Source organism: Mustela erminea, chromosome 6 (genome assembly GCF_009829155.1).
Source record: "Mustela erminea isolate mMusErm1 chromosome 6, mMusErm1.Pri, whole genome shotgun sequence".
In the NCBI taxonomy this organism is placed as follows: domain Eukaryota; kingdom Metazoa; phylum Chordata; class Mammalia; order Carnivora; family Mustelidae; genus Mustela; species Mustela erminea.
Window position 1 is genome coordinate 4,983,463 of NC_045619.1, and position 22,923 is coordinate 5,006,385.

The following is a 22,923-nucleotide window of genomic DNA, read 5'->3' on the forward strand; positions in this document are numbered from 1 at the left end:
TGCCTCCAGCTTTGCTCCAACACTGAAGAAGGAGAATGCCGAAAGGCGTGTGTGGCCGTCAATCCCAACCGTCCGCCCGACTGGGCCACGGAAGGCCTGGACGCTGGAGTCAACGTTCCCTCTGGCTGGGTCTCTGAGGATGTTTCGGGAAGACATTAGAATGTGACTGGCGGACTGAGCAAAGCCAGGGAGCCCCAGCATTTTTGGCTGGGCCCTAACACGGGCCTTTACCAGGTCAGTTTTTACCAGGAGACCATTTGGCAAAGGCTTTCCCGTTCCTGCCGTCAGCCCCCGTGAGAACACGGTTCCACGCCGCCTCGCGTCCAGCAGCGCCGGCTCAGGTGGAGAAACATTCTGAGAAGCACTTCTACCGGCCAGTGTCAGTGGCACGGACTGTGACAGACAGCGTCACAGAGCCCGGGGGTCTCCTGCGTCCGCCTTGGGCTGCAGAAGTGACAGCTTTCCCACCGCGGGCAGCTCCGGCGCGGAGCTGGGTCCCACCGGGCGAGGACGCGGTCACACCCGAGCCTTCGCTCCTCCGTCGCGGGGATGAACTCTGAAGCCCGACCGTGCTGTAGATCGGAACCATGGGAACCGCCATCGGCACTCAGACACGCACGGACGCCACCGGTCAAGCCTCACCGCGGAGCCGGGGCTCAGAAACCAGGCTCAGGAGACAGAAGCGGCCAATGTCACACCGAATTACCACGGGGGCCCCCGAGCCCTCCCGCCGCGGCTTCCCTGACCCCTCGTCGCAGCCCAGCAGGAAGGCGCTGACCGAGGCGCCTCTTACCTTGACCAGCTCCTTGAACTTGGGGTCCTCCTTGGAGGTGGGGTCGATCATCATCCGCTCTTCGTTCTCCTCTGCCGGGGAAGAGAGGCCGGTTAGCACACGCCGGCACGGCGGGGCCCGGGGCACGGCGGACTCCCCCCGCCCGACGCGGGGGAGGGGGACAGGGCGCAGAGAAGCCAGGCTTCTCCGGTGGGACCGCGCTGCAAGGACTGCATCGGTCCGAGGTCCAAGCTCCCGCGGCCGCTGTTAGTAAATGAATACGCGCACCGAGAAAGCTCCCCGCGACGTAAAATAGCACGCACCAGAAAATCAGAAAAAAACAGCCAAAAAGGAGGGAGTGGGTGACGGTTCACAGTAAAATGTGTCCGTCCCTGTTCTGTTTATTTGTTACCCGTTTTCCCTCCATGTTCAGGCCTCGGTCCACGGACAGCGGAGTGGGGCCCAGCGAGCTGCTCCAGCGGGGCCGGCGTGGTAGAGAGGAACAGTGTGGGACAGCACCCCCCCCCCGCTGGTCCGACACCATCCGGAAAACTGGCTGGTGCCTGCATAGGGGAGGGTGTGCGAGGCACTGCGCACGGCACGCAGGGGATGGGGAGAGGGAGGCCTCGGACCCGAGCACGGGATGGGCCCGCAGGGCACACGGGTGGCGAGGACCAGGCTCCTGGGGCCCAGGCAGGCTCTCACGGAGCTCGGAAACAGAATGGCTTTGAGAAGACCGGCTTCACAAGAGCAAATTTTAAAACCTGACAAAGTGGAGAACTTTTTGAAGTCATGCAGATCTGACGCTTGAGAGGGTAACCCCATATGGGGGTCCCTTGTGATGTCCCTGCTAAGGCCCTCAGCAGCCTCCCAGTGCTCCTGGGACCAAGGCCAGCACCTTCCACGTGGCCTCCAGGCCCCCCGCCGCAGCCTCGTGTCCCCAGCTGTCCCGGGGAACTCTCCACTCTCTGGCCCTTCCAGCCTTCCCTTGCTCCTCGGCAAACCTCACCACTGCCTGCCACAGGGCCTTGGCACATGTTGCTCCCTGTCTGATACCCTTTTCCTCCACTCCACGTCCCCTGCACCTTTCAGATCTCAGTTCCAGGCGCTGACCAGGTCAGTCCTTCTCAAGGTCACACAGACTTCAGGGATAAGCAGAACCTTATGGAACAGACTGAACAACACCAGCTCCCTCTGCCCGAGAGCAGTTGTTTGTAAAGATGGTAAAACGGGGAGGGTTAGGGCCCAGGGAAAGGCAAGTTCAAGGCATTATCAACAAAATGAGAGCCTGCCATGTGTCTAGGATCAGCCCTTTTAGCCCTCCTGTTAGTCTAAACCGGGGTTCTCCACAGGAGCCACTGCGTCCTTCCCCTACCTCAGGTGACATGTAGCCACGTCTGGAGACATTTTTGGTTGTCCCAGCTGGTGGCATCTCGTGGGTAGAGGTCGGGGATGCTCAAACCCCACAAGACACAGGACAGCTTCCAACAGTAAAGAATTACCCAGTGCTGGATATCCAGAGGGCCGAGGTGAAGCCTCCTGGTCTGTGTCTGGCTAATTCCCAGACCCACAAGCGAGTCCCCGGTTTCCCAGGAGAGAGGGTCACCAGGAGCATGCATTTCAGCCAGACTCAGCAGCAGTAACAGTGAAGAGTCATCCTCTTCCAAGAAGAGACAGTAGCCACAGCAGACCCCAGCAGAATCTCAGGGAGCTCGCCCAGCACTTGGCTTCAGGTCCGCCAAGCTGAACCTGCGTCTGCATTTCTCCACAAGCTCTTGCTGGCCTGGCCTGGTCGCGGAAACCACAAAGGAGGGACCAACCGGGGCTTCCCTTTGAACCAGGGTTTGGAAATAAGCAGAATGTTCCACAACCGCCTTTCAGACCGACCAGATCCCAAAACACGCTTTAAGGAAATGTGTCCGTGCTGTCACCTCATCAGCGCTGGCTGTGATGTGGTCCCAAGGAGCTGGGTACAGAGGCCTTCATCACTGGCCGGGCCCCACCCAGCAAGCCCACGGCCTCGGGACAGCTTCAGCTTGTGCCAAGATTAGGATGTATTAACTACGTTTCTTATTTCCTATATTTTTGAATTCTTTGACACCTCGGGGCCTGGGGACCTGGAGACACTGTCCTTCCCAGGGTTGGCCAGTTCCCAAGACAGTCAACAATTCCACTGTGACTGCCCTTGATGTGCAGGCCAACCAACCCAGAGCCCACCCCCAGCGGCCATGTGTTCCAGGGGCTCTCAGGCTCCCAGACCACAGGCCCCTGCCCTAATTCCCCCCTCCCCCACCCCCTGCCCAGCGCAAGGACTCAGCAGAGCTCCCAGAGCCCTCGGACATTAGCCCAACCAGCCAGTCCACACCGGCCTACCCTGCCCCACCCAGTCCCTCCCACAAGAAAAGACAGGCCACGCCCTCCCCCCCCCCCCCCCCCCCCCCCCCCCCGCCCAAGGGGAACCGTGCTTGTAACAGACCATAGTTTCAACGGGGCTGAACCCCGGATCTGTCAGACTCATCGGACGGAACGACTAACACAACGGACGTGGGAAATCAGACAGGCAGAAACTTACAAAGGAAGCCGGGGTTTTCCTTCCCACCTACTTTTCTAAACAAGACCTTGAGCTAAGAGCCCTGACTCTCGGATGCCGCCTGGCGCGATGTGTGGTCACCAGGCCGTCGCCCTGCAGCTCCTCCTCGGCCTCACCAGCCGCGGGAGCTCAGCGGCGTCACGGCAGGAGCCTGGCGGAGCGCACAGTACCTAACAGCGTGTCTTCGGGGTGGACGTCCACCGAGGCGGGGGACATGGGCGCGTTGATGGCATGCCTGCCCTCTTCCTGCAGGTTGCTCACTGTGGAGAAAGGAAAAGAAGGGTCAGTGTCAACGGAGGAGCGGGGCCTCGCAGGGCGGCAGCAGAAACACCCAGCATCGACTCCTGCTCTGTAAGCATTTAACAAGCATTCCCAAATGGCCCGTCGCCCAGAAAGAGTCCGCGCACGAAGGCTCCGAACCCAGACCACGTTCTGCAGTTCCTCCCTCCGGCGCCAAGTATCTCCCGGTGCCCGCCAAGCCCGGCCGGTCGGTTTACACGGCCCTTTGGAATTCAGGGCTAACACACAGAAGCTTCTGGATGCTTCCAGGCCCGCCCAAGGCTGCTGACATGGACAAAGCTAGAATCCCAGCGACAGGGCCTGAAACGGCAGCCCCCACCGCGCTCCCTGGAGAGCTGTGTCCTCAGCCAGGGGACCTGGGGGCGGACGCTGTACCTAACACGGACACAGGCAAGCCCCGAATTTAAAGTGCTGCTGTTGTTGACGGTCAGGTTCAAGGGAGCAGACGCCCAAGAGCAGGTCATGGCCAGTCTGGGACACCAGAGCCTGCAACAGAATCTCACAAACCTTGACCCGGAGGCCGTAACCTGTGGTATGGACAGCACCAGCCTGTGTGTGTGTGTGTGTGCGAGTGTGTTGGGTGAGGGCAGCACTCGACAATCACAGGGCTCAGAGGCACAGCACAGATGCCAGGGGCAGGAAGGACCATCGCCCTGCAGGAAAACGCCTCGAGTCACATCCGTCAGGGGGCACCACCGGGACCCTCACCCTGTTCCCGTTTCCTGTGGCACCTGCTGCTTTTGACAGTCCTGGTTGAGAGCTCTGGGCCACAGTCCCCAACCCCACGCCACGGACTGGCTGCCCCATCGGCGGTCCCGGGTCAACGGGGTGCCCAGGCCTTCTCCACCGTGAACCATTCTCTCCCGTGAAAACCTCTTTCCTCTTCCAGTACCGCAGTCACCGTGAACCAACCACACAGCCGGTCCCGGGCATCGGAAGAGTAACCAAGGGGACGGGCCTGACGGCTCTGACGCAGGCAGCGGCACAGTTCCCCTCGACTCTGCTAGCGGCGCAACCCCAAGGAAGCCCGAGTCACCCCTCAGGGCCCCCAGGAGGACGAAATGGTGAACGTGAGGTCTCCAGGCCAGAGCCAGGAACCCAGGGGATGTGCAGACAGCCGGCCCCTCTGCCCCGCATGTCACACCAGGGAAGGCCCCGAGACGAGGCTTTCTACCGAGTGAACTCTTGTATCCCTACGTCCCCGAGCGGCACGACTCACAAGAGGTGGCATCACCCCCGGGAGCCCCCTGACGGGTGGGTGACCGCATAAGATGCGACCCGACAGAACGCGGCTCGCTGCGGAAGGGAAGGCCGTCCGGACACCTGCTGCCACGCGGGTGACCTCGCGGGCAGCACGCCGTGTGGAACGGTCATGGTGGGACACAGTGAGAGACCCAGAGTCCTAGAGCCTCAGACATCCAGTCAAACGGCAGGGGGTGGGGAGGGGGGAGGCGGGGGCTCATGTTCCCATGGACAGAGTTTCAGCGCAGGATGACAAAGAGCTTCAGGAGACGAGGGGGCGGTCACGCCACCCCGAGTGGACTTCATGCCACGGAAGCACCCACCCACGAGGGGTTAAAATGATACAATTTATGTTATGTATGTTTTACCACAACAACAACAACAAACAAAAGAAAAAGCAGACCCTCTGCCAACAGCATCCCAGCCTGCAAGCTGGAAGTTGTCCCCGAGGTCGCCCAGCACATGCATACCCCCGGGGCGCGTCCCAGGAGCAGGACACACGCACAGTCATCTTCTTGTCCCCACACCCTTAGCTTAACTCTGCGTGAGACGCGCATGAACGTTCAGCACCTTCCCGCGTGCTGAGGCACAAGTATGGTTTTAAGACGTGCCCCACAGGGCTCCCCCCCCAGCCACACTCTGCAGATGCCCACGGGGTGGGGGGCCCGGCCAGCTCCCAGGCCAGCGGCTGCATCTCAGCCATCACTTCCACCAGCTGATGCATTACGAGCAGCAACTTAGGCCGCAAAAAGCTTTTCTGAAGGCAGAAAAAAGAAAGCGGGAAAGGGGATCTTGCACGGAAGCCGCGGACACACGGGGAGCACATCCCTGGCCCGGGGAGCGGGGTGTATGCGGAGACCCCGAAGGCCTAAGCCCCACTTCCTGGGCCGAAATCACAGAAGGACAGACAGGCCATGGGGGTCCCTTCAGGTCTAGGCGGTCAGGGGTGTGGTCACGTTCACGGCCTGGGAAAGAGGGAAAGGCGGCAGGTGTGGCGCGGGTGAGCCACGACAACGAGCCCGCAACTCGGCTCAGAAAGATGCCACAAGGGTCGTCTGCTGCCCAGGACACAGGCTGTGGGCGAGAGTGACAGGGAGGAGGGTAGAGGGGCGGACATGCGGAAATGCTCCCGGGGGCCCTGCTGCCTGATCTCAAAGACACGGGAGATAGGAAATAGCGTTTTCAAAGCACAGAAATGGGGTCACATGGAAACAGAAACTTCCACTCTGCCCTTGCACATCAAAGATAACACTAAACAGGACCCGAGATTTCCTGACCTTAATAAACGAGAAATGCTCTCCCAGAACCGCCCAGGCACTGGCTCAACAGACTGCACATTCCGAAGGAGCTTGTGTGCAAAGCTCCGAGAGAAGCAAGGACAGGGCCCTCGGTCATGAGTCCAGGTCGGTGACCACAGAGCGGGGGGCGTGAGTCCAACTTTACCACACACGGGCACGTGGCCTAGAGGGATCCCTTCACCTTGCCAAGCCTCAGTTTCCCCATCTGTAACATGGGGGTGACAGCAGTAGCTGCCTCATAGGGAATTCTAAGAATTAAGTGAGACCATGAGTGCTCAGCAACTGGTTCAGAAACCCTGGTGGGCATTTGCCCACCTTCTGTGAAGGGGAGAAACCAAGATGGGAAAACAGGCTCCCACAAAGGGACAAAGAGAAGAAAGAGGGGACGCCTGGGTGGCTCAGTGGGTTAAGCCTCTGCCTTCGGCTCAAGTCATGATCTCAAGGTCCTGGGATCGAGTCCCGCATTGGGCTCTCTGCTCAGTGGGGAGACTGCTTCCTCCTCTCTCTCTGCCTGCCTCTCTGCCTACTTGTGATTTCTCTCTCTGTGTGTCAAATAAATAAAAATCTTTAAAAAAAAAAAAAAAAAAAGAGAGAGAGAGAGAGAGAAGAAAGAGGGAAGAAGGGGAGGGCGTGGCTCTCTTGCACTCCGGGAAGAACCAGGGAAGGCTTCCTGGAGGAGGCAGCATTTGAATGAAGCCTTGAAAGATGGCAAGAATCTGGAGAAGGGACTTTGGGACTCTGCAAAACATACGAGTGACAGATCAGACAGCCTGGACTCTGGAAGCCCACCGTGCAGCCACCCCGATGCTGAACCACGGAGGGTTCTTTGGGACTCTACTTCTCACAGCCTGGGTTCCCCAGAGAACACGGGCCCCATCCCTGCGGACCCTTCTGTCTAAATCGGATTACTGTCTTCCAAGGGTCAGTCTGACATGTGGAAGGAGAGGCTCCTTTTGAACCCTGGCTTCTCCCCAAGGACCCCACTTTGCCAGTTTAGTGGCTTTCCGTTAATCCCTGGAATGTTCTGGTTTTTAACGTACTGGTCCATTTGCCAGAAAGCCCAACACTTCAAAGATGTGAAATGCCGGCTGCCTTGAGTCACAGAGAAAGATCCCCTGGCCCGGAAGAGCCAGCGTCTTGTGTGCTCCATGGGCGTGGACGTTCAAACGGACTGGGCCCGCTGCCAGGAGGCTGAGGACCCACCAATTTCCTGAGTGCGCGCCACTGTTTGGAGAGGGATGCCCTTGTCAACAGAAAACCTGATGGCCAGGCACGAGGAAATGGATGGCAAGTCCACCTCCCAGGGGTGCTGTGGCCACGGGCCACACGGGGGGCACACGGGGCTGGGGGGAGAGCCAGGAGGTTGACAGGAAGGAGGGAGCCCAGGTCAGAAGACAGAGCCATGAGGCAGGGGGTGTTTGACAACACAATTTGCCCTTTGGGGATGGCCACCCCTCACACAGTCGGGGGCAGGGGGCAGACCGGGACAGGCAGACAGCAGTCACCGGTCTTAAGAGATTTCAAAAAAGTTCAAATGTGGGTTTAGTGTGGAATCTCCCAACTTATAATGTAAGCACATCGCTCCAATTCTGTGGGCCAACCAGGGTCACCCATGTGCAAGTTCAGGTCACAGTAAACGTACAATCCACGTTCCTACCCGTCCATAAGAAGCACAGAGGGCCACTAATCCTTCCTGAGGACCTACGACATGCCAGGCACCTTCCATGACATGCATTCATCGTATCTCCTAACAAGTGAGGGAGCACCGGGTCCTGGCTGGGCCGGCAACTGTCACATGTGAAGGCACCTGCTATGCAGCCCCCAAGTCAGCACCGAACCCGCTTCTACACGGTCTTGCACCTCATGCAAGTCACCTATGCCCAGCTGACTCTACGCACCTCCAAGCCTCAGCTTATTGGCAACCTCCTCCAGGAAGCCCTCCTGGGTGCCCCCTTCCCACGCCAGGCCCCTCTCTGCCTAGCTCACACCACACAGTCATCCCACTTTCTTCTCTTTCCTGGACCATCTGCCCACCCACGCTGGTGCTAACTCAGCTCCTAACCCTGGAGCTGGTCTACTGGTTTCAGATCCCGGCTCGACCACCGACAAGCTGAGCCTGGGCAAGCTACTTCTTTGCCCTGTGCCTCAGCTCCCGTCTGTGAAACGGGGGCACCCCTCAAAGACAGATACAAGACTCCATCGATGCTGGCATACAGTAAGGGCTCAATAAATGTGAGCTTGGAGCATCTGCTAGATGGATGTGGACGGGTGCGTTTCCAAAGCCCCGCTGCCTTTCCACCACCCCACCCAAGGGCTGGGCAAGGCTTAAAAAAAAAAAAAAAAGAAAGAAAAAAAGGAGTAACACCCCCCCCCCTCCGGCCTGGAATTACAAGCACATAAACGTCAATACTTGAAAGCATCTCATAAAGAACCCACCACTTACACCGCAGGCCAAACGCAAAGGTTCCATCTTTTATTTCTTTGTTCATCTTTTCCTTTGTATGGGTTTCATTTACTTATTTATACCCAGGCTCCTTCCAAAAAAGCAGGCTTTTAGGCACCTTTTTTTTTTTCCTTTTCACATTCCTGGGAACACACGCCCTGAAGGCGCCTGGCTCCCAGAGCAAGGTCACGGTCAGGACAGGTCAGGACAGGTCAGGACACGTGGGTCTGAACACACAAAGCTTCTCGGCCTCTTGCTCCACGAGGGGCACCAGGGTGGGAAGGGGTATCGTGAGGCACCACCTGCAAAGATGGGGTGCAGAGAGCCCACGGGGGTCTCACCTGCCGCCGGGCTTCGTTGCGGACTCCAAGAAAGGCCTGCGGGGGGGGGGTGGGGCAGCAGCCTCGGATGCTAGAGCAGTGACTATTCCAACTTCTGACATTTCAACACAGCTGTGATGTTTTGCCACCTAGAGGGAATTTTTGACACCCTAGTTTTTGACGTTTCCTGGTTTTCATGCAGAACGAAAGATGAGGGGAATTTTCAGCAGCGCCGTGGGAACCGGATCAGAACAGCGGGTCACCTGAACCACATCTACAAGAGGGACCAGAAGAGGGCAGGAAAGCTGCCTCGGCTCCGGGCCCTCACCCGTCCTGTCAAGACACACCCACTCCCAGGTCTGGACGGTCACAAAGGGAACCGAGCGTTCCTCGCAGCTGCCAGGGGAACGAAGGGAGGGTAGAGACGCATGTGTCCCCACGGGCTGGGCTAGGACAGCTGTGGGGACAGAAACTTCCCGCTGCTTAGGAGGACCCAACCGTGAGGCTTTCCCAGGCCCTGTCCAAAAGCAAGGGCTTCCGTCCGCGCTCAGAAGGGTCGTTTCTCTGCAGAAGTCAGAGTTTGTCAGGATAAGGAAATCCATCAGCCACGGAGCTCCTCGCACAGTGGTTCCGCTGAAAACGAGGCCCGTCATACCACACACGAAGACCGCAGAGCTCGGCTAGAACAGGGCCCAAGGAAGATGTCAAGCAGAGCCCACCGGACCACCGGGGGTAGGGGGCCTGCTCCTTCCGACCTGCGCAGACACTAGTGCTCACTGCGAACCGCAATCACCACTCAGGATGGGGAGAAGTCCTCACCCGAGCTACTGTGCTTGCAGCAAAGGCCTTGGAGTGTGAGGCCGGGTCTTCCCCAGGGAGTTACGATGTCCAGGTTCAACGTCCATGGTTCTTGGGATTCTAGCCAATGGACGGCAGCATCTGGCCCAGGGTCAAGGGCTGTAGGAGCCAACGGCCCCAAGCAGAGCAGTGGCCCTTCCTGCCCCAGATGTGGGACAAGAGGGAAATTAGCTTTCAGCAACCTGCAAGGGGAAACATACAAAAGAGCCTCTTGACCTTTCAAGGGGCAGATCTGGAATGGAACCTGGCCCCGACACGAGGATGCTGGCCCATTGCAACAAGCCCACTGTATTTATGCATGTTTAACACACGGCAATTCATCACTGAGGATGACAGTCTGAACCCAGATCTATGGGCTTGGCTCTGCTGGGGCACGAGGTCCCAGCCCATTTCTAGAGACAGAATAAGTTCCGAGGCTAAAACACACGTGTGAGCATTTCAGTACAAGCCAAATCCAAAGGGGGTCAGCCAGCGCTCCTGACCCCCACCTCGAGAGCCGACACCTGTCAGTGCAACGCATCTCGTGCAGCTTTCGAAACAAGACGGCGTAATATTTATGCAAATAACAAAATCAGAAACCCCGAACTGTGTATTTCTAGGTGTACACAGTGACATTCATAGAGACAAGAAGGAAAGGCTCCGCTCCAAAATGACGAGACTGGTGTCACCTCCGGAAGGGACCAGGGCAGAAGGAAGGAGGAGACGGGAAGGCTGGGCCACAACGGTGTCCCTCCGTCATTGTAAGGCAAGACAAGAGGGAGACACTCTGATAGGAGTCGGTGTCCCTCACCCGCCGTGGAGCCCCAAAGCCCGCGACAGCCAGTCCTATGGGAAAGGAGGTATGAGGGAGCCGAGCCTGTCCAGCCCACAGACCTGGGGTTTCCCTGCAGGACGGCTGCCCAAAGAGAGCTGCAGAGCCCCGAAGAAGTCCCAGATGGCCCCCGGCCCATGCTTTCATGTGCAGACAAGAGAGAAGCAGCAAGTTTTGGGGGTGAAGGAACAGCTCTCCCCCAGGCAATTCTGTCTTCCCCTCTAGGCTCGGGGAAATGCCTTCTGCTGGATGCCGGGGCATCTACACGGCTCAGAGCCTTGGACTTCCCGGTCCTCGGCACCCGCCCGCTGCTCCTCTGTGCTCTCTCTGAACCGATCGCTCCACGGCCTCTGGCTTCGGAGACAAGGGGCAGTGCGTGGCTGCCTGGTCGGCCTGGGAAAAGTGCGGGAGGGGAGCTGAGGGGCCACATCCTCAGGGAACCCCGCAGGGTGAGACAGGACCAGGCCTGAGACAACACTGTGGACACCCCGGTCACCACCCGGATGTGGTCATGTCCCCTCCCATCGTCAGCCAGCACCCGCCCAGGGGCCTCTACTAACCACGTGCCTCCTGAGCACTCAGCCAGGCTCCCAACTTCGAGGCACTTAGGACCCCCTGGGCTAACAGGGTCTAAGACTCAGCGCCAACCACCCGCCCCAAGGCCATGGCGCTGATGCCGGTCGGGGAGCCTGGCCATCAACACCCAGAACGGTAAGAACATAGAAGACATCATCATACCCCTCCCCTACGTGCTGAAATCACACCGGCCAGTGACTCCAGTGCTCCTTTGGGAGATAAATCCAGGGGCCACATTTCCACAACTTTCTACCTGGCCGGCACCTACCACGGACACTTGCCTCCCCAGGACGGAAGGAGATTTACCGGGCCTGCCTGGCACATGCTGTCCCACGAAGCTTCGCTACAGACGAGGTCTCTGAAACACTCAAGTCCAAGCTGGCTCAGCCCGTGCAGACTGGATCCAACCCACTCAAGGCCTGCAGGTCCCCAAACCACACCACCTTCCCACTTCTGGCGGGATCGGAGGGGGACGCTCAGATGGTTTCCTGCCCGTGGGGAGAGCCCAGAGCTTCAGTCCTGCTCCGAATCCCTGTTCTCGATCTTTTGTTGTTATTGTTGTTTTTAAATTTGACAGAGAAAGACAGATTACAAGTAGACAGAGAGGCAGGCAGAGAGAGAGGGGGAAGCAGGCTCCCCGCTGAGCAGAGAGCCTGATGCAGGGCTCAATCCCAGGACCCTGGGATCATGACCTGAGCCAAAGGCAGAGGCTTAACCCACTGTCACCCAGGCGCCCACTTGTTCTTGATCTTAAGCCAAATGGGGAGCCGCCCGTCTCAGCAGCAATAACGAATGAGCTCACGAGCCACCCCAGCTTCTCCCAAGACCCTCTTTTCTGAAGGGCTCCTTCCCATGCCCTAGGAAAGTGGGTTCAAGAGCAGAAATGACTCCAGGACACAGGGGGCAGGGGGTGCTGAGGATCCTCCCGGCAGCATGGCCAGCGTCAGGGGACACGGCAAGCAATCTGGAGGGAGAGAAATTGAGGGAGGGAACCGCACAGCACAGCCCTGACCACGCAAAGCGACCGTAATAACCTGATTCTGGAGCCAGAAGGCTGAAGGCAAAGGCCCCCAGACACATACCCTTGCAAAGAACGCAGTGGGAGGAAGCAAGACACTGGACGGGACCCTCCTCGCATTCTGCATCTTGTGCCCTGCCCCTGGGCAGCCGCGAGGAGAGGGTTGGGACCGGTTCCCAGCACAGCCACTCGGCCTCCCATCGGCCCCACCGTGGCCTCTCCCATCCTGCAGGTGACTGTCCTGGACTCAGCTGTTTCTCCTCTCCAACAGCCTGTCACCTTCTTCTGGGCAAACCAGAACCCAGCCTCCCCTGGAGGGAACCAGCATGGTTCGCAGGTGTTACAATCCAGATGGGGACCTGCCCCCAGCCCCAGCGTGGAGCCAGTGGGTATGCTGCACGCCCCACAACACAGGTATCAAGGCAGGAACGGGCCTGGCCTGCTCAGAGTCGACAGTTACAAGAAGACTGCACTGGGAATGCACTTTTCCCCAGTGGCCTTGACCCAACAAGGACATGCAGGTCGAAGCTGCACCATCATCCTACCACCAAACAGAACCTGGAAATGAAGGCACCAGATCAACAGACCTGAGAGAACAGTTCAGCCACACCATTTGTGTGCTGGATCAAACCTTACCTGAAGGCAGCCACCCGTGGCCCTTTCCATCAAAAGGCACCCGTGAATTCCATTTTGTTCTTAATCCACTTTGAGTTTTCTTTCATTTGCAAACAGAGTCCTCTCTGAGGCAGGTGTCCTTCTGACACACAAAGCTAACCGTGTCCCCGGTACAATCCACCACAGGCTCCCACTGGCTCCAGGACAGAACGCAAGCCCCTACCAACACTCGATAAGCAGACCCCACCTCTCATCAAGCCAGCTGTGCTCTCAACTTGGCACTCCCCTTCCTACTGAGGCATCCCCAAGCCACTCGTGTCTGTCACATCTCTGCACCAACTGTCCCCTCCACCAGAGAAGCCCTTTCTATCAGGCTAACGTCACTCCATCCCCCAGATTTATCAGGACAACATTCTCTCTGCACTCAGGCCCCAGACAGAGTAAGGGCTCCTCCTCTGGCTCCCTACGGCTCCCCTTGCCTGTGACGGCCACAATCCCTTCTTCCCACGCCCCCCCCCAGACCCCCCGTCGGTGTAGCTGGGGTGGGCCTGCCTCCCCACGCCCACCCAGTAGCGCACGGGGGACAGTGCTGCTCTTGACCACCGCCTCACAGCCGACACAAAACCTGACCCGTGATAAGCACGCAATAAATATTTGTGGGACAAACGCCTCTGTGTTTACAGAGACAAAAAGTTGCAGAACGGGAGAAATTAGGTAAGAGACCCAAAGTCAGGAGAACAGGGAACATTCCACCTCCAGCCACTTAATTGGGGGGAAAAGGAGAATCTCCATTAAGGCTCACATTAGCCTGCCAGTCGCGGGTCACCAAGGACCCAATTACTGTGAGGCGGCCGTGGCGGGGGGTGGGGAGGGCTCAGAAGAAGGACTCTGCTCTGCAATTAGGGACTTTTGGGGACGAGCTCCCTCTGGAGCAACAACCCCAAGCCTCGTGGGCTGGGCGCGCACCGGCCGCCGGCGTCTGGAAGAGAGCCCAGCGGGAACAAAGCCGGCAGCCCGCCTCCAGGAGGGCAGGTCTTCTGAACACCAAACGTCGCTGAAGTATAAATACCAAAAAGGCTGGCGCTCAGAAGCCGATGTCAAACAGACAATTCCCCAGCCCAGATCAGGCCTTTTCCTCCCCCTGCCCTGGGTGATCAGAAAAATGCGAGGACAACAGAGAAACAACTTGTCTGGGGGCAGGAGAATAGGAAGAAAGACTTCGGGGGAACGTGAAATGTCAGCATTCCCATATAAACCACCTGGCGAGCCGAAACCAGGACACGGGAGGGGCCCGGGCTTCCTGCTCAGGAAGGAGGACTGATCCTGTAGGGACAGGGGACGACGCGGCCGATGGCTCAGGTGGAGAGCAAGTGGGTCAGCTTATTCAAGTCACCTCCCTGCCGCAGGCAGACGCCTCGGGGGCCGGACACGGCGGCTGGACCCACGCAAGGCCGGCGTCTGCTCTAGTCTCTGCGGGTCTCAGCTCCCAGTCCCTCCCTTCCAGTGCACCTCCCACGCGGTCTCAAGACTTGTCCCCAGAACACAGCCCATCAGGTCATTCCTCTGCCCGCAGACCATCCCCACCTCCCACCGCCTCCCCACACAAAGCCCAAACCCCTCCCCATGGCATCCCACCCGGACCCTCCGGAGGGCCCGCCCATCCGCAGCCCCGCAAGCCCCAGCCGGGGGCTGCACGCAGGGAAGACAGAAATCACAGGCTCTGGAAGTTTGTCACACAGCGGCCTGGGGCCATGCTTCCTCTCCTTCTGTCTTTCACCGTCTTTCCACTGCAGGGGATAATAACCAGACACAATCCTGAGGTTGTCGTGACAACTAATTCAACCAGAAGCAGCCGAGCTCTAAGTGTTGTGTCTCCCCTTCCCGTCCCGCCATCAGCACCTGGTCCAGGCGACAGGGAGCCGCGCACCGGGCAAGCTCCCCCATGAGCCAGGGGCTTGCAACACTTCGAGGTCCAGGGGGCATCTGGTTAAGCATCTGCCTTCGGCTCAGGTCATGAGCTCAGGGTCCTGGGATCGAGTCCGCATCAGACTCCCTGCTCGTCGGGGACCTGCTTCTCCCTCTCCCTCTGCTCATTCCCTCTCTCTCTCTTTCTCTCAAATAAATAAAATCTACGAGGGAAAAAAAAAAAAGGCTCAAGGTCCAGCCATGAACTCACAGCCACCCCCCGCGCTCCCGGTTACAACCGAGGGGTACGTGAATGTCTCCCTGCCAGATTATGGACTCCCGGAGGCAGAGGCCAACCCCTTATCCCCCCCTGTGCCCCCAGAGGTGGGCCTGGCACAGAGCGGATGTCCCCACCTGAAGACACCAAGCCCAACCAGACCCCAAAAGCCTCAGGTCTGTATAAGTACCAGGGGGTCTAACAGCCTCATCAGCTAACTGTTCAGACAATGAGGGCCCATGTACCCCCCATCATATCTGATTCCCAAAAAACTCCAGCCATCGAAACATCCAACTCACTGCACATTAGGCAGGCTCTAATCTCAAAGAGCCTTCACGCATAGCTCAGGCACCACCACAAACATCTTTATATGGTGGCTGAGCATTTAAAACAGACGCTAATTAGGCTGAATTATAACAGAACCTCAACTCTACAAAAAACATCAGGCTGGCGGCTGGACGGTGCCAGCGGCACGTGTGACCCAACCCTCCACCGCCCACACCAATTCCCGAGCAGGGAGCCAAGGCCAGCCACCCATGCACCGTGACCGGCGACCAAGAGAAGGAAGCCATGGAGCCCGAAGGGGGCTCATCAGCGTGGCTTAAGTGACTCACAGTGAAATCAAAATGCAGCCCCAATGTAGGAGGGAAGGATGGTGGGGCTGGTTCCCCAGGCAAACGTGCTTCTTCCCTGGGGATGAGTGCAAGAGCCCAGGCTTCCCGAGGACCTCAAGGGACACCACCGCTCAATGGGCGCTCTTTGGCATGTGTTATCTGAACAGCTGGACCTGCGTCCCTGAGGCCAGCCTCCCCGGGCCCCTAAAAGGGTCCCTCCAGCTCTGCCTCCTGCTTTCTCAGCCCCCTGCCCCCGCCACCCCCCGCTTCACACAGACGCCTGGCAATCACTGCCTCCTGGCTGCTTGCACGCTAATCTGGATGTGACGAGTGTGCTCTGTTGCCTGATTCGGGGATGGTGCATTTACCACACTTCCACCCATCAATCGTGCTGGGGTTTTGGTGAGGACGTGGAAGCAATTTCAATCGCTGGCCATGAAATCCATCATGAGTTAACAAAAAGGGAGAGAGAGTCTAAAATAAGCAGAAGGTGGGGGCAGAGGGCGGACACCACCCCCTAAGAAACCCAGAATTCTCAAAAAGGCCACATCGCGGTCTCCCCTTTGTGCTCATGGGCCACGGCCCCCACGGAGCGGATCGGCGCGGGGCGTCCCACCAAAGCAGGAGGTTACGAAATCTGCTGATCATTTCCAGGAGCGGGTGAGCCAATAACACATCGGGAGAGAAATGTGCTTAATAAAGAGAAAACAGAAACGGCAATGCAGAAGGAAGCCTGGTAAAGCAAGTTCCGTGGGTCCCGGCGCTGCAAACTCGTATTAATTAATCTGATCAGTAATGTCCCATCGTATTCAGGGAAGTCCAAAGCATGCTCTGCTGAGAAAATAAGAAGATTAAATCATTAAGTCGTTTAGGGGGAAAAAAAAAAGCAATTCCATGTGCACCTGCCACCAGAGACCTGGGGGGGGGGGGGCGGAGAGGGGGGTGGCGGGCGAGCAGAGAACAGCCGGCAGGATGGCGCCCTCTAGTGGCCCATCTCCGCCAGCGGACGCGAGACCAGGCAGGATCTGCAATTCCATCCAAACTAGAGTCTGGCCTGGTGGGCAGACAGGCACCTTCCAAAGGGGGCAGCCCTGGTGCTGGAAGCTGCGTCCTCCCCTGAGACACTCCGGGGGCCAACGAGGCATTTTGGGCGGCCCACCTGGCCAAGCAGAGCCCCACCCTCGATCATGGGATCTGACAGTCCAGGCAGGAAAGGAGGGAGATCTTCACAACCCACCACGGTTCCCGGACACCAGCCTTTGGGGGGCAGTTCCAAAGGAGCAATAGGAGCCAGAGGCCAGCGGAGATTACCTCGCAGCAGCCAGACGATGCAAGGTTCCCCACTGCACCCCACACAGTCCCATCAGACCCTGGCCCGTTGCTCTCCTTCCGAGGGCGGTCACATTCAAGGCACATGCGCGCACCTGTTGCTAGATGCATGTCCATAGTGGCCTGAAAAGGCAGATGCATGGGGACCGGCCCAGAGGAAACACTCGATGACACGTGGCAGGTGAGTGGTGAATTCGTGGGTGGACAACGAGGGACTGTCTCAGGACCCTAACATTCCCCTCCGGCGTTCCTCTTCAGAACTCACAGGAACTGTTGTCTTTTAGGGCCTCTGGGCCTCCCTAAATAACGCCCCTCCTGTCCCCAAAGATGTCTCCATCCCGATCTCTGGAGCCCGTGGCCCAGCAAGGCAGAAGGGACTTTGCAGGTAAGATTGAGCTAGGGATCCCAAGATGAGGAGTTATCCTGGCTATGGGGCGGGGGGGGGTTGCAAGGGTCCTTCTATGAAGGACACAGGTGAGTGATGAGACCGCAGAAGCAGCAGGAGACGCGAGACACGGTGCTGTTTGTTGGCTTTACAGATGCTGGGGGGGCCCCACGCCAGGGAGCACAGGCACCCTTAGAAGCTGAGAAGTCTAGAAAATGGATTCTCACCGGGAGACTCGAGGAGGAGGACAACTTGCCGACAACCAGATGTTAGGACTTCAGGCCTCAAGAACTGTAAGTCTGTGGCTTTAAACCACCGAACGTGTGGTACTTCATTACCGCAGCCACGGGAAACTCGGGCCGCCCCAGCTCCTCCATGTCATTTCCAAAGGCCCAGAACATTCTTGGACAGCACCGTTTTACTGAGCATCTACTCGGCACCAGAACCCAGGCTGAGCTCCAGGGACGGAGCCGTTATTGAAGCAGGCAGAGCGAACAGAAGCAAGCACGAAGCATGAGTACACAACTGTCCCCGAGTGTGGCAGCTCACGCGCGTGACAAGGAGGCCTGAGAAGGTTGGCTTCTTGACGGCAAATCCACAAACACGTCACCTTATTAACTTCATGCAGAAGGAGCAGGGTAGGTTCACGTCCACGAGATTCGAGGTGACCCCTCCCCCAGGGGGTCCTCAGAGGGGCCAGCACAGCAGCTGACGGGGCCACCGCGCTCCCCCGCCCCGCCCTGCACCTGGCTACCAAATGGACTTTCAGGGAGTGGCCAGGATGTGCTAGGCCCCTGACCTTGCCGGCCACAGCTGTGCCCCACTGCCTCTCCGGGCTGGAACCTTCTGGTCCACTCTCCTCCCGGGAGCACCTGCCCTAGGCATCTTTCCAGGTCTCAAGCCCCGCAGCGTCCTGGGCAGCAGCCCCAGCCAGTTTGAGCCCATTCTCTCTGGAGGCCATAGTTCAAGGGACTAGACCCAGTAAATTACCAGCCCAGATGTGAGAGTCCTCACCCCGCCTCAGGATGCACCCGGGAGCGGGATCACGTTAGCGCATCGAAGAGACAGACACCCATGGATACGGCCCTGTGGCTCCGCCCATGCGGGCCCCAACCTGAGGATGCTGGCGGGGCACAGGCACGGGGATGGGTGGGGAGGAGAACGCTCCAGGGAGACGCCCCGTCAGCCCACCCATCTGGCTGTGACCTTGGGCAAGGCAGCGTCTCCCGCCTGCCAGGCACATCCAACTCAGCATGTCCTCCAAAATAAGGACGCACACAAGGCTTGTGGGGCACGGGGCCGGGCGGGGGTCCGGGACTCGACCCACAGCTCCCCACCACGCGCTCCGGGAGCCGGGTGTTGGCACCCACGTCACCAAGCCCGACCACCACGCCTGTATGTCTTCTCTAGACTCCTCTGCCTGAGACAGTTCTGTCTCTCAAGCCCTCAGCAACTGACCCCTCGTCCTTCTCGGGGTTCCTTTTCGTGTCGCATTCCATCCTCCACCTGCACGCGCTGGCCTGCGGGGTTGGGACAGAGACGCCTGGGCCCGGAGCCCCGGAGGACGGAGGTCTGCCTCTGGGGAGCCTGCCCGCCCCACATGCCTCTGCACGAGCTCACGCAGGCTCCCCGCTGCCGGGACGGGGCTCCCTGCTGCGGACCGGGAGACGGAGGCTCTGCAGGCAGGTGACCTTCCCGACCTGCCCGAGGAGAGGCAGCTACGTGCTGACTCCCATCCCCAGCGACAAAACACTCTCTCCCAAGTAACAGACAGGGGGAGTCACGGGCATATAAGAACTCTAGAAAGTTCTTAGAGTCCTGGGTTCCTGGAGGTAGGTAAGAGGGCGGGGAAGAGGGAGAGGGGAGAGACAGGACACAAGGTGACACGGGGCAGAGACACCGAAGCAATGGGCCTTCTAGGCTCCCGGGGATGGCTATAGGGGATCCTAAGTGGAGGGGGCGGGCGCCCTCTCTTTCCCCCATTTTACTGATCAGGAAGATAAAGGAACGGCCAAGGTCCGATGGCCAGAAAGCGATGGAGCCAGGACTCGTACCCCGCCGTCCCACTAGCTGGGTGTCCAGAATAAACGCGCATCCAGTGTCCTGAGCCCCGTCCCAGCTGTCCTGCCACCCCGCCATGCGCCGACCTCGAGCCTGAAGAGGGGACAAGCATGGTGATGACCGACGCTATTCCACAAAAGGCCTCCGGGTGCCAGGGAGAGCGGGCTGGGGGCACGGGGGGCGTGGTGAGTGCAGGCAGGCGGCCCCGGAGCCACAGAGGAGGGGGCACACTCAGGCGATCCCCAGCTTCGGGAGCCTGAGGACCCTTTCCTAACGGAGCTTTCACAGACCTCCACCTCCAACAGCAGCAGCACTTTCTAGGCAGAAATCACGTTCACCGCCGCCATTAAACTAGCTCGCTGACAACCCACCGAGCCCGAGAAGACTGGCGAACAGCAGGGCACAGAAGGGCAAGATGCCTCCTTGTCCCCATCCTTTCTAGTCCCCAAGCGGGCTCCACGGGCCTACCTGGGGATTCCCAGGTCTGACAGGAACTCAGGCCGGGTCAAGGGAGCGGAGGAAGCAGCAGGTGAAGCAGAGCTAAAGGGGGAGGTGTTTCTGCAGAACTTCTCAGAGCCTTGAGTGTGCTCCTGGGCCTCATGACCCTCCCAGGGGATGGGCCATGAACACGGCCACCCAGTGTGTCCGCTAGAAAGGCCAAGAGCCAGGCCCGTCCTGGCCTGAGGGGAGGGCAGCAGGGTCTGCCCCTCTGCCAGCCACCAAGCCCTTCCATCAGCCTTGCACTCCTGCACCCCTCCCCGCTCCACCCCTGCCCCAGTAGAGCCGGTGGCCTGGTTCGGTGGCTTAGGCTCCTTCCTCCTTCCGGCTCCTTCCCTAAGGCCTTCGGTCTCTGAAGAGCTGCCCTGCTGTGAGCAGGGAGCCTCCCTGCCTTCTGTCTCCTCAAGCTCCTCCTTCGATGGCTCATCTCTGCTCCAAAAAGCTCCCCCCACCCCTGCAAAAAGCCCGCTCAGAACGATGTGAATGATCAAGACGCCAGCAAAAACCAGCCCGCGACCTCCTTGAGGGAGGGCTCCCATCTTGGTCACCTGAGGACCTGAGCACCACTGTCTTTTTTTTTTTAACGAGGCAGAGCCCAGGGGAAATGTGTGTTTTACTCCACCGGATGGGGAAGGAGCACCTGTTGGAGCTTCCTCTGCGTCAGAGGCACAGGGGCCTCTGAACAGCCACCATCTCACTGTCCCCCGCAGGCCAGGGAGAGACGGCCTTCAAGCTGACGTGGAGAGCTCCGACTGCTGTGTGACCTTGGGCAGCTCAGTGAACCTCTCTGGACTTTGGTTTCCTCAACCATGAAGCTTCACGAGGAGCACACGAGGCACACCACCTGTCCCACTGTCTCCTTCCCAGGAGGGAAGACAGACCATCGGGGGATGGTGCCAGGCGCCAGCATCGGAGCCGATGACAAGCAGAGCCGGGCTTACCCCTGCCTGCTCCACGTGAACGCCCTCCACCGTCTGCTGCTCCCGGAGAAAAGGCAGAATGAATCGCTTATCCAGGGGGTGATAACAAGAGCCAGATCCTGGCCAATAACAGCCAGGTAAAGGGGAAAGACAGAACCAAAAGGTCACTAAAAAGAAACCCATCATATCACGTAGCCTCTAAAAGCACCATCACCGTCACTTGTCCCTGAAAATGTTCCAAACGTTCCAAAGACCCACATGACACCCTCCCCCACCTTCTGGAGGATGGAAACGTCCTGACACGCTGCAGTGCACACAGCGGGCGGCCACCCATCGGGGCCAAGGGGGATTCCCAAGGACCCTCTTACCCCACTGTCCTCACGCCAAAGTCCTCGTCCCCTTCCCAGTAAATCCGACGGCCAGCCCAGGTCCCACTCGTGTCTCAACAACCCTCCCCCATAAAGCGGAGGAGGAATTAGGGCCAGCCTGGGGTTTCACTCCTGTGGAAAATGGTCAGAAAACAAGGGGCACTCACTGGCTGGGAGCCGGTGTGGCGGGAGGACGCGCGAGAAACACAGACGAGCGCCAGGCCGGCGGGCACCAGGCGGGGAGCTGGGGCACACACACTGCGTTCATATAGGGACAGGGGCAGGGACCCCATGACTTGCGATTTGTGGGAAAGGTCTCCTCAGGGTGCCCTGAGGAAGGCCACGAGGGATGGGGCCGCCCAGAGGACAGGGCTGCTTTCAAATGATAGAACCCTGCTAACCACAAAACACTATTTCTATCCTCACTGCCAACCGCCTCGTGGGCCAGCAAACTGCCGCAGGAAAACCGACCCCCAGCGCACAGAGAAGGAAGGAAGGGAGTATCCATTCCCGCGGCGGGAGCCGGTCGTGGTGCTGTGGCTTCGGGGAAAGAACGGCCCCGCAGACGCCGGCCTCCGATAAGCCTTCCATCCGGGCCTAGGGCTGGAGGCCGGGCTCCAGGGCAAGGGGCCCCTAGCTGCCTTCCGGTTGCTGACTCCCATCAGGAGCATCCCTGTGCTAACAAGGAACACCTGTCACCCTGTTTCCACGACAACGGAAATCAGACACCGGAACAGAAAGCCCAAGCCAGAGCCCAGGCCCCCCAAACTGGGGAGGCTGGCAGATTTGCTTTTGGTGTTGCTCCCTTCCCCGGGGCGGGGCGGGGGGGGGGGGGCAGGAAGATCCTGGAATGGTGGAAGAAGGGGAGCAGAACTAGATCTGCTCCCCGCTTTGGTCACCGGACACACCAGCAGGTTTCAAAAGCTGAGCCCAGCCCTGGACCCCACACCCGCTGGGTGACCTGGAAAGGCCACATCTGCGTTTCCACATGGCTAAGCTCCCAGGGGTTGTCACAGGGACAAGCAAGTTCCTCTGGCACCCGACACCAGGACGCTGGAGCACCTCCTACTTGTGATAATTACGAGCGATCCCCGACCCTGAGGAGACACATCCTTCTCACAGTTGTTGCTCGACGGATCCACCGGTCCCCAGGTTTGCTCACGGGGGAGTGCACGAGCCCCACGGAGGCATCGGTGCCCGGAGCTGGCCCTCCTGCTGACAGAGTTCCAGAAAGGTGCTCTGGGGCCTGGAGCAGTCACAGACATCAGGATCCCCCGCTCCCTGGAGCACCCATGCCCCATCCCACATGCACCCCCCCACCACGAGACATGGCACAAACCAGGAATCATGCACAGGTGAGGCCAAGGGACTGACAAAGCAAGTACAAGACACCCAAAGCCAATGCAGGCCCAAGGCTGACCCCGTTTTCCTGGCTCTCGTGTTTGGGTCACTCTGGGCTACCTTCCCCCCAGAATTCGAATGTCAGAGTGTTCACCCCCAGGGATCTCAGAATGTGGCGGGATTTGGAGACAGAGCCTTTTAAAAGGACATTAAGGTACAATGGGGTCAGAGGGGACACGCAGAGGGATGACACCATCAGAACCGTAAGCACGTTAAGTTACTGTTGCTTCAGCCACACAGTCTCCGGTATTTTGTAATGACAAGCCCGGCAAACCTAAAACAACACAGAGCCCGCCACCAGGACAGCAGAGGGCACTGGTGC

General features: G+C 58.9%; 1 protein-coding gene across 2 annotated transcripts in view; it reads right to left on the reverse strand.

Moving 5' to 3' along the window:
• The window catches only part of PARVB (parvin beta), a 90,881-nt gene that overhangs the window by 43,501 nt on the left and 24,457 nt on the right, over window positions 1-22,923 (reverse strand). Inside the window, exons 1-3 of one of the 2 annotated variants that reach the window (XM_032345995.1) lie at window positions 21,368-21,459; window positions 3,533-3,622; window positions 794-864 (exon numbers count right to left, since the gene is read on the reverse strand). In XM_032345995.1, coding sequence (XP_032201886.1) covers window positions 794-864; window positions 3,533-3,622; window position 21,368 — 162 coding nt within the window. In that variant the 5' untranslated portion in view covers window positions 21,369-21,459. Of the gene's footprint in view, window positions 1-793; window positions 865-3,532; window positions 3,623-21,367; window positions 21,460-22,923 lie in introns of those variants that run through there. The other variant, XM_032345994.1, reaches the window with a different exon arrangement.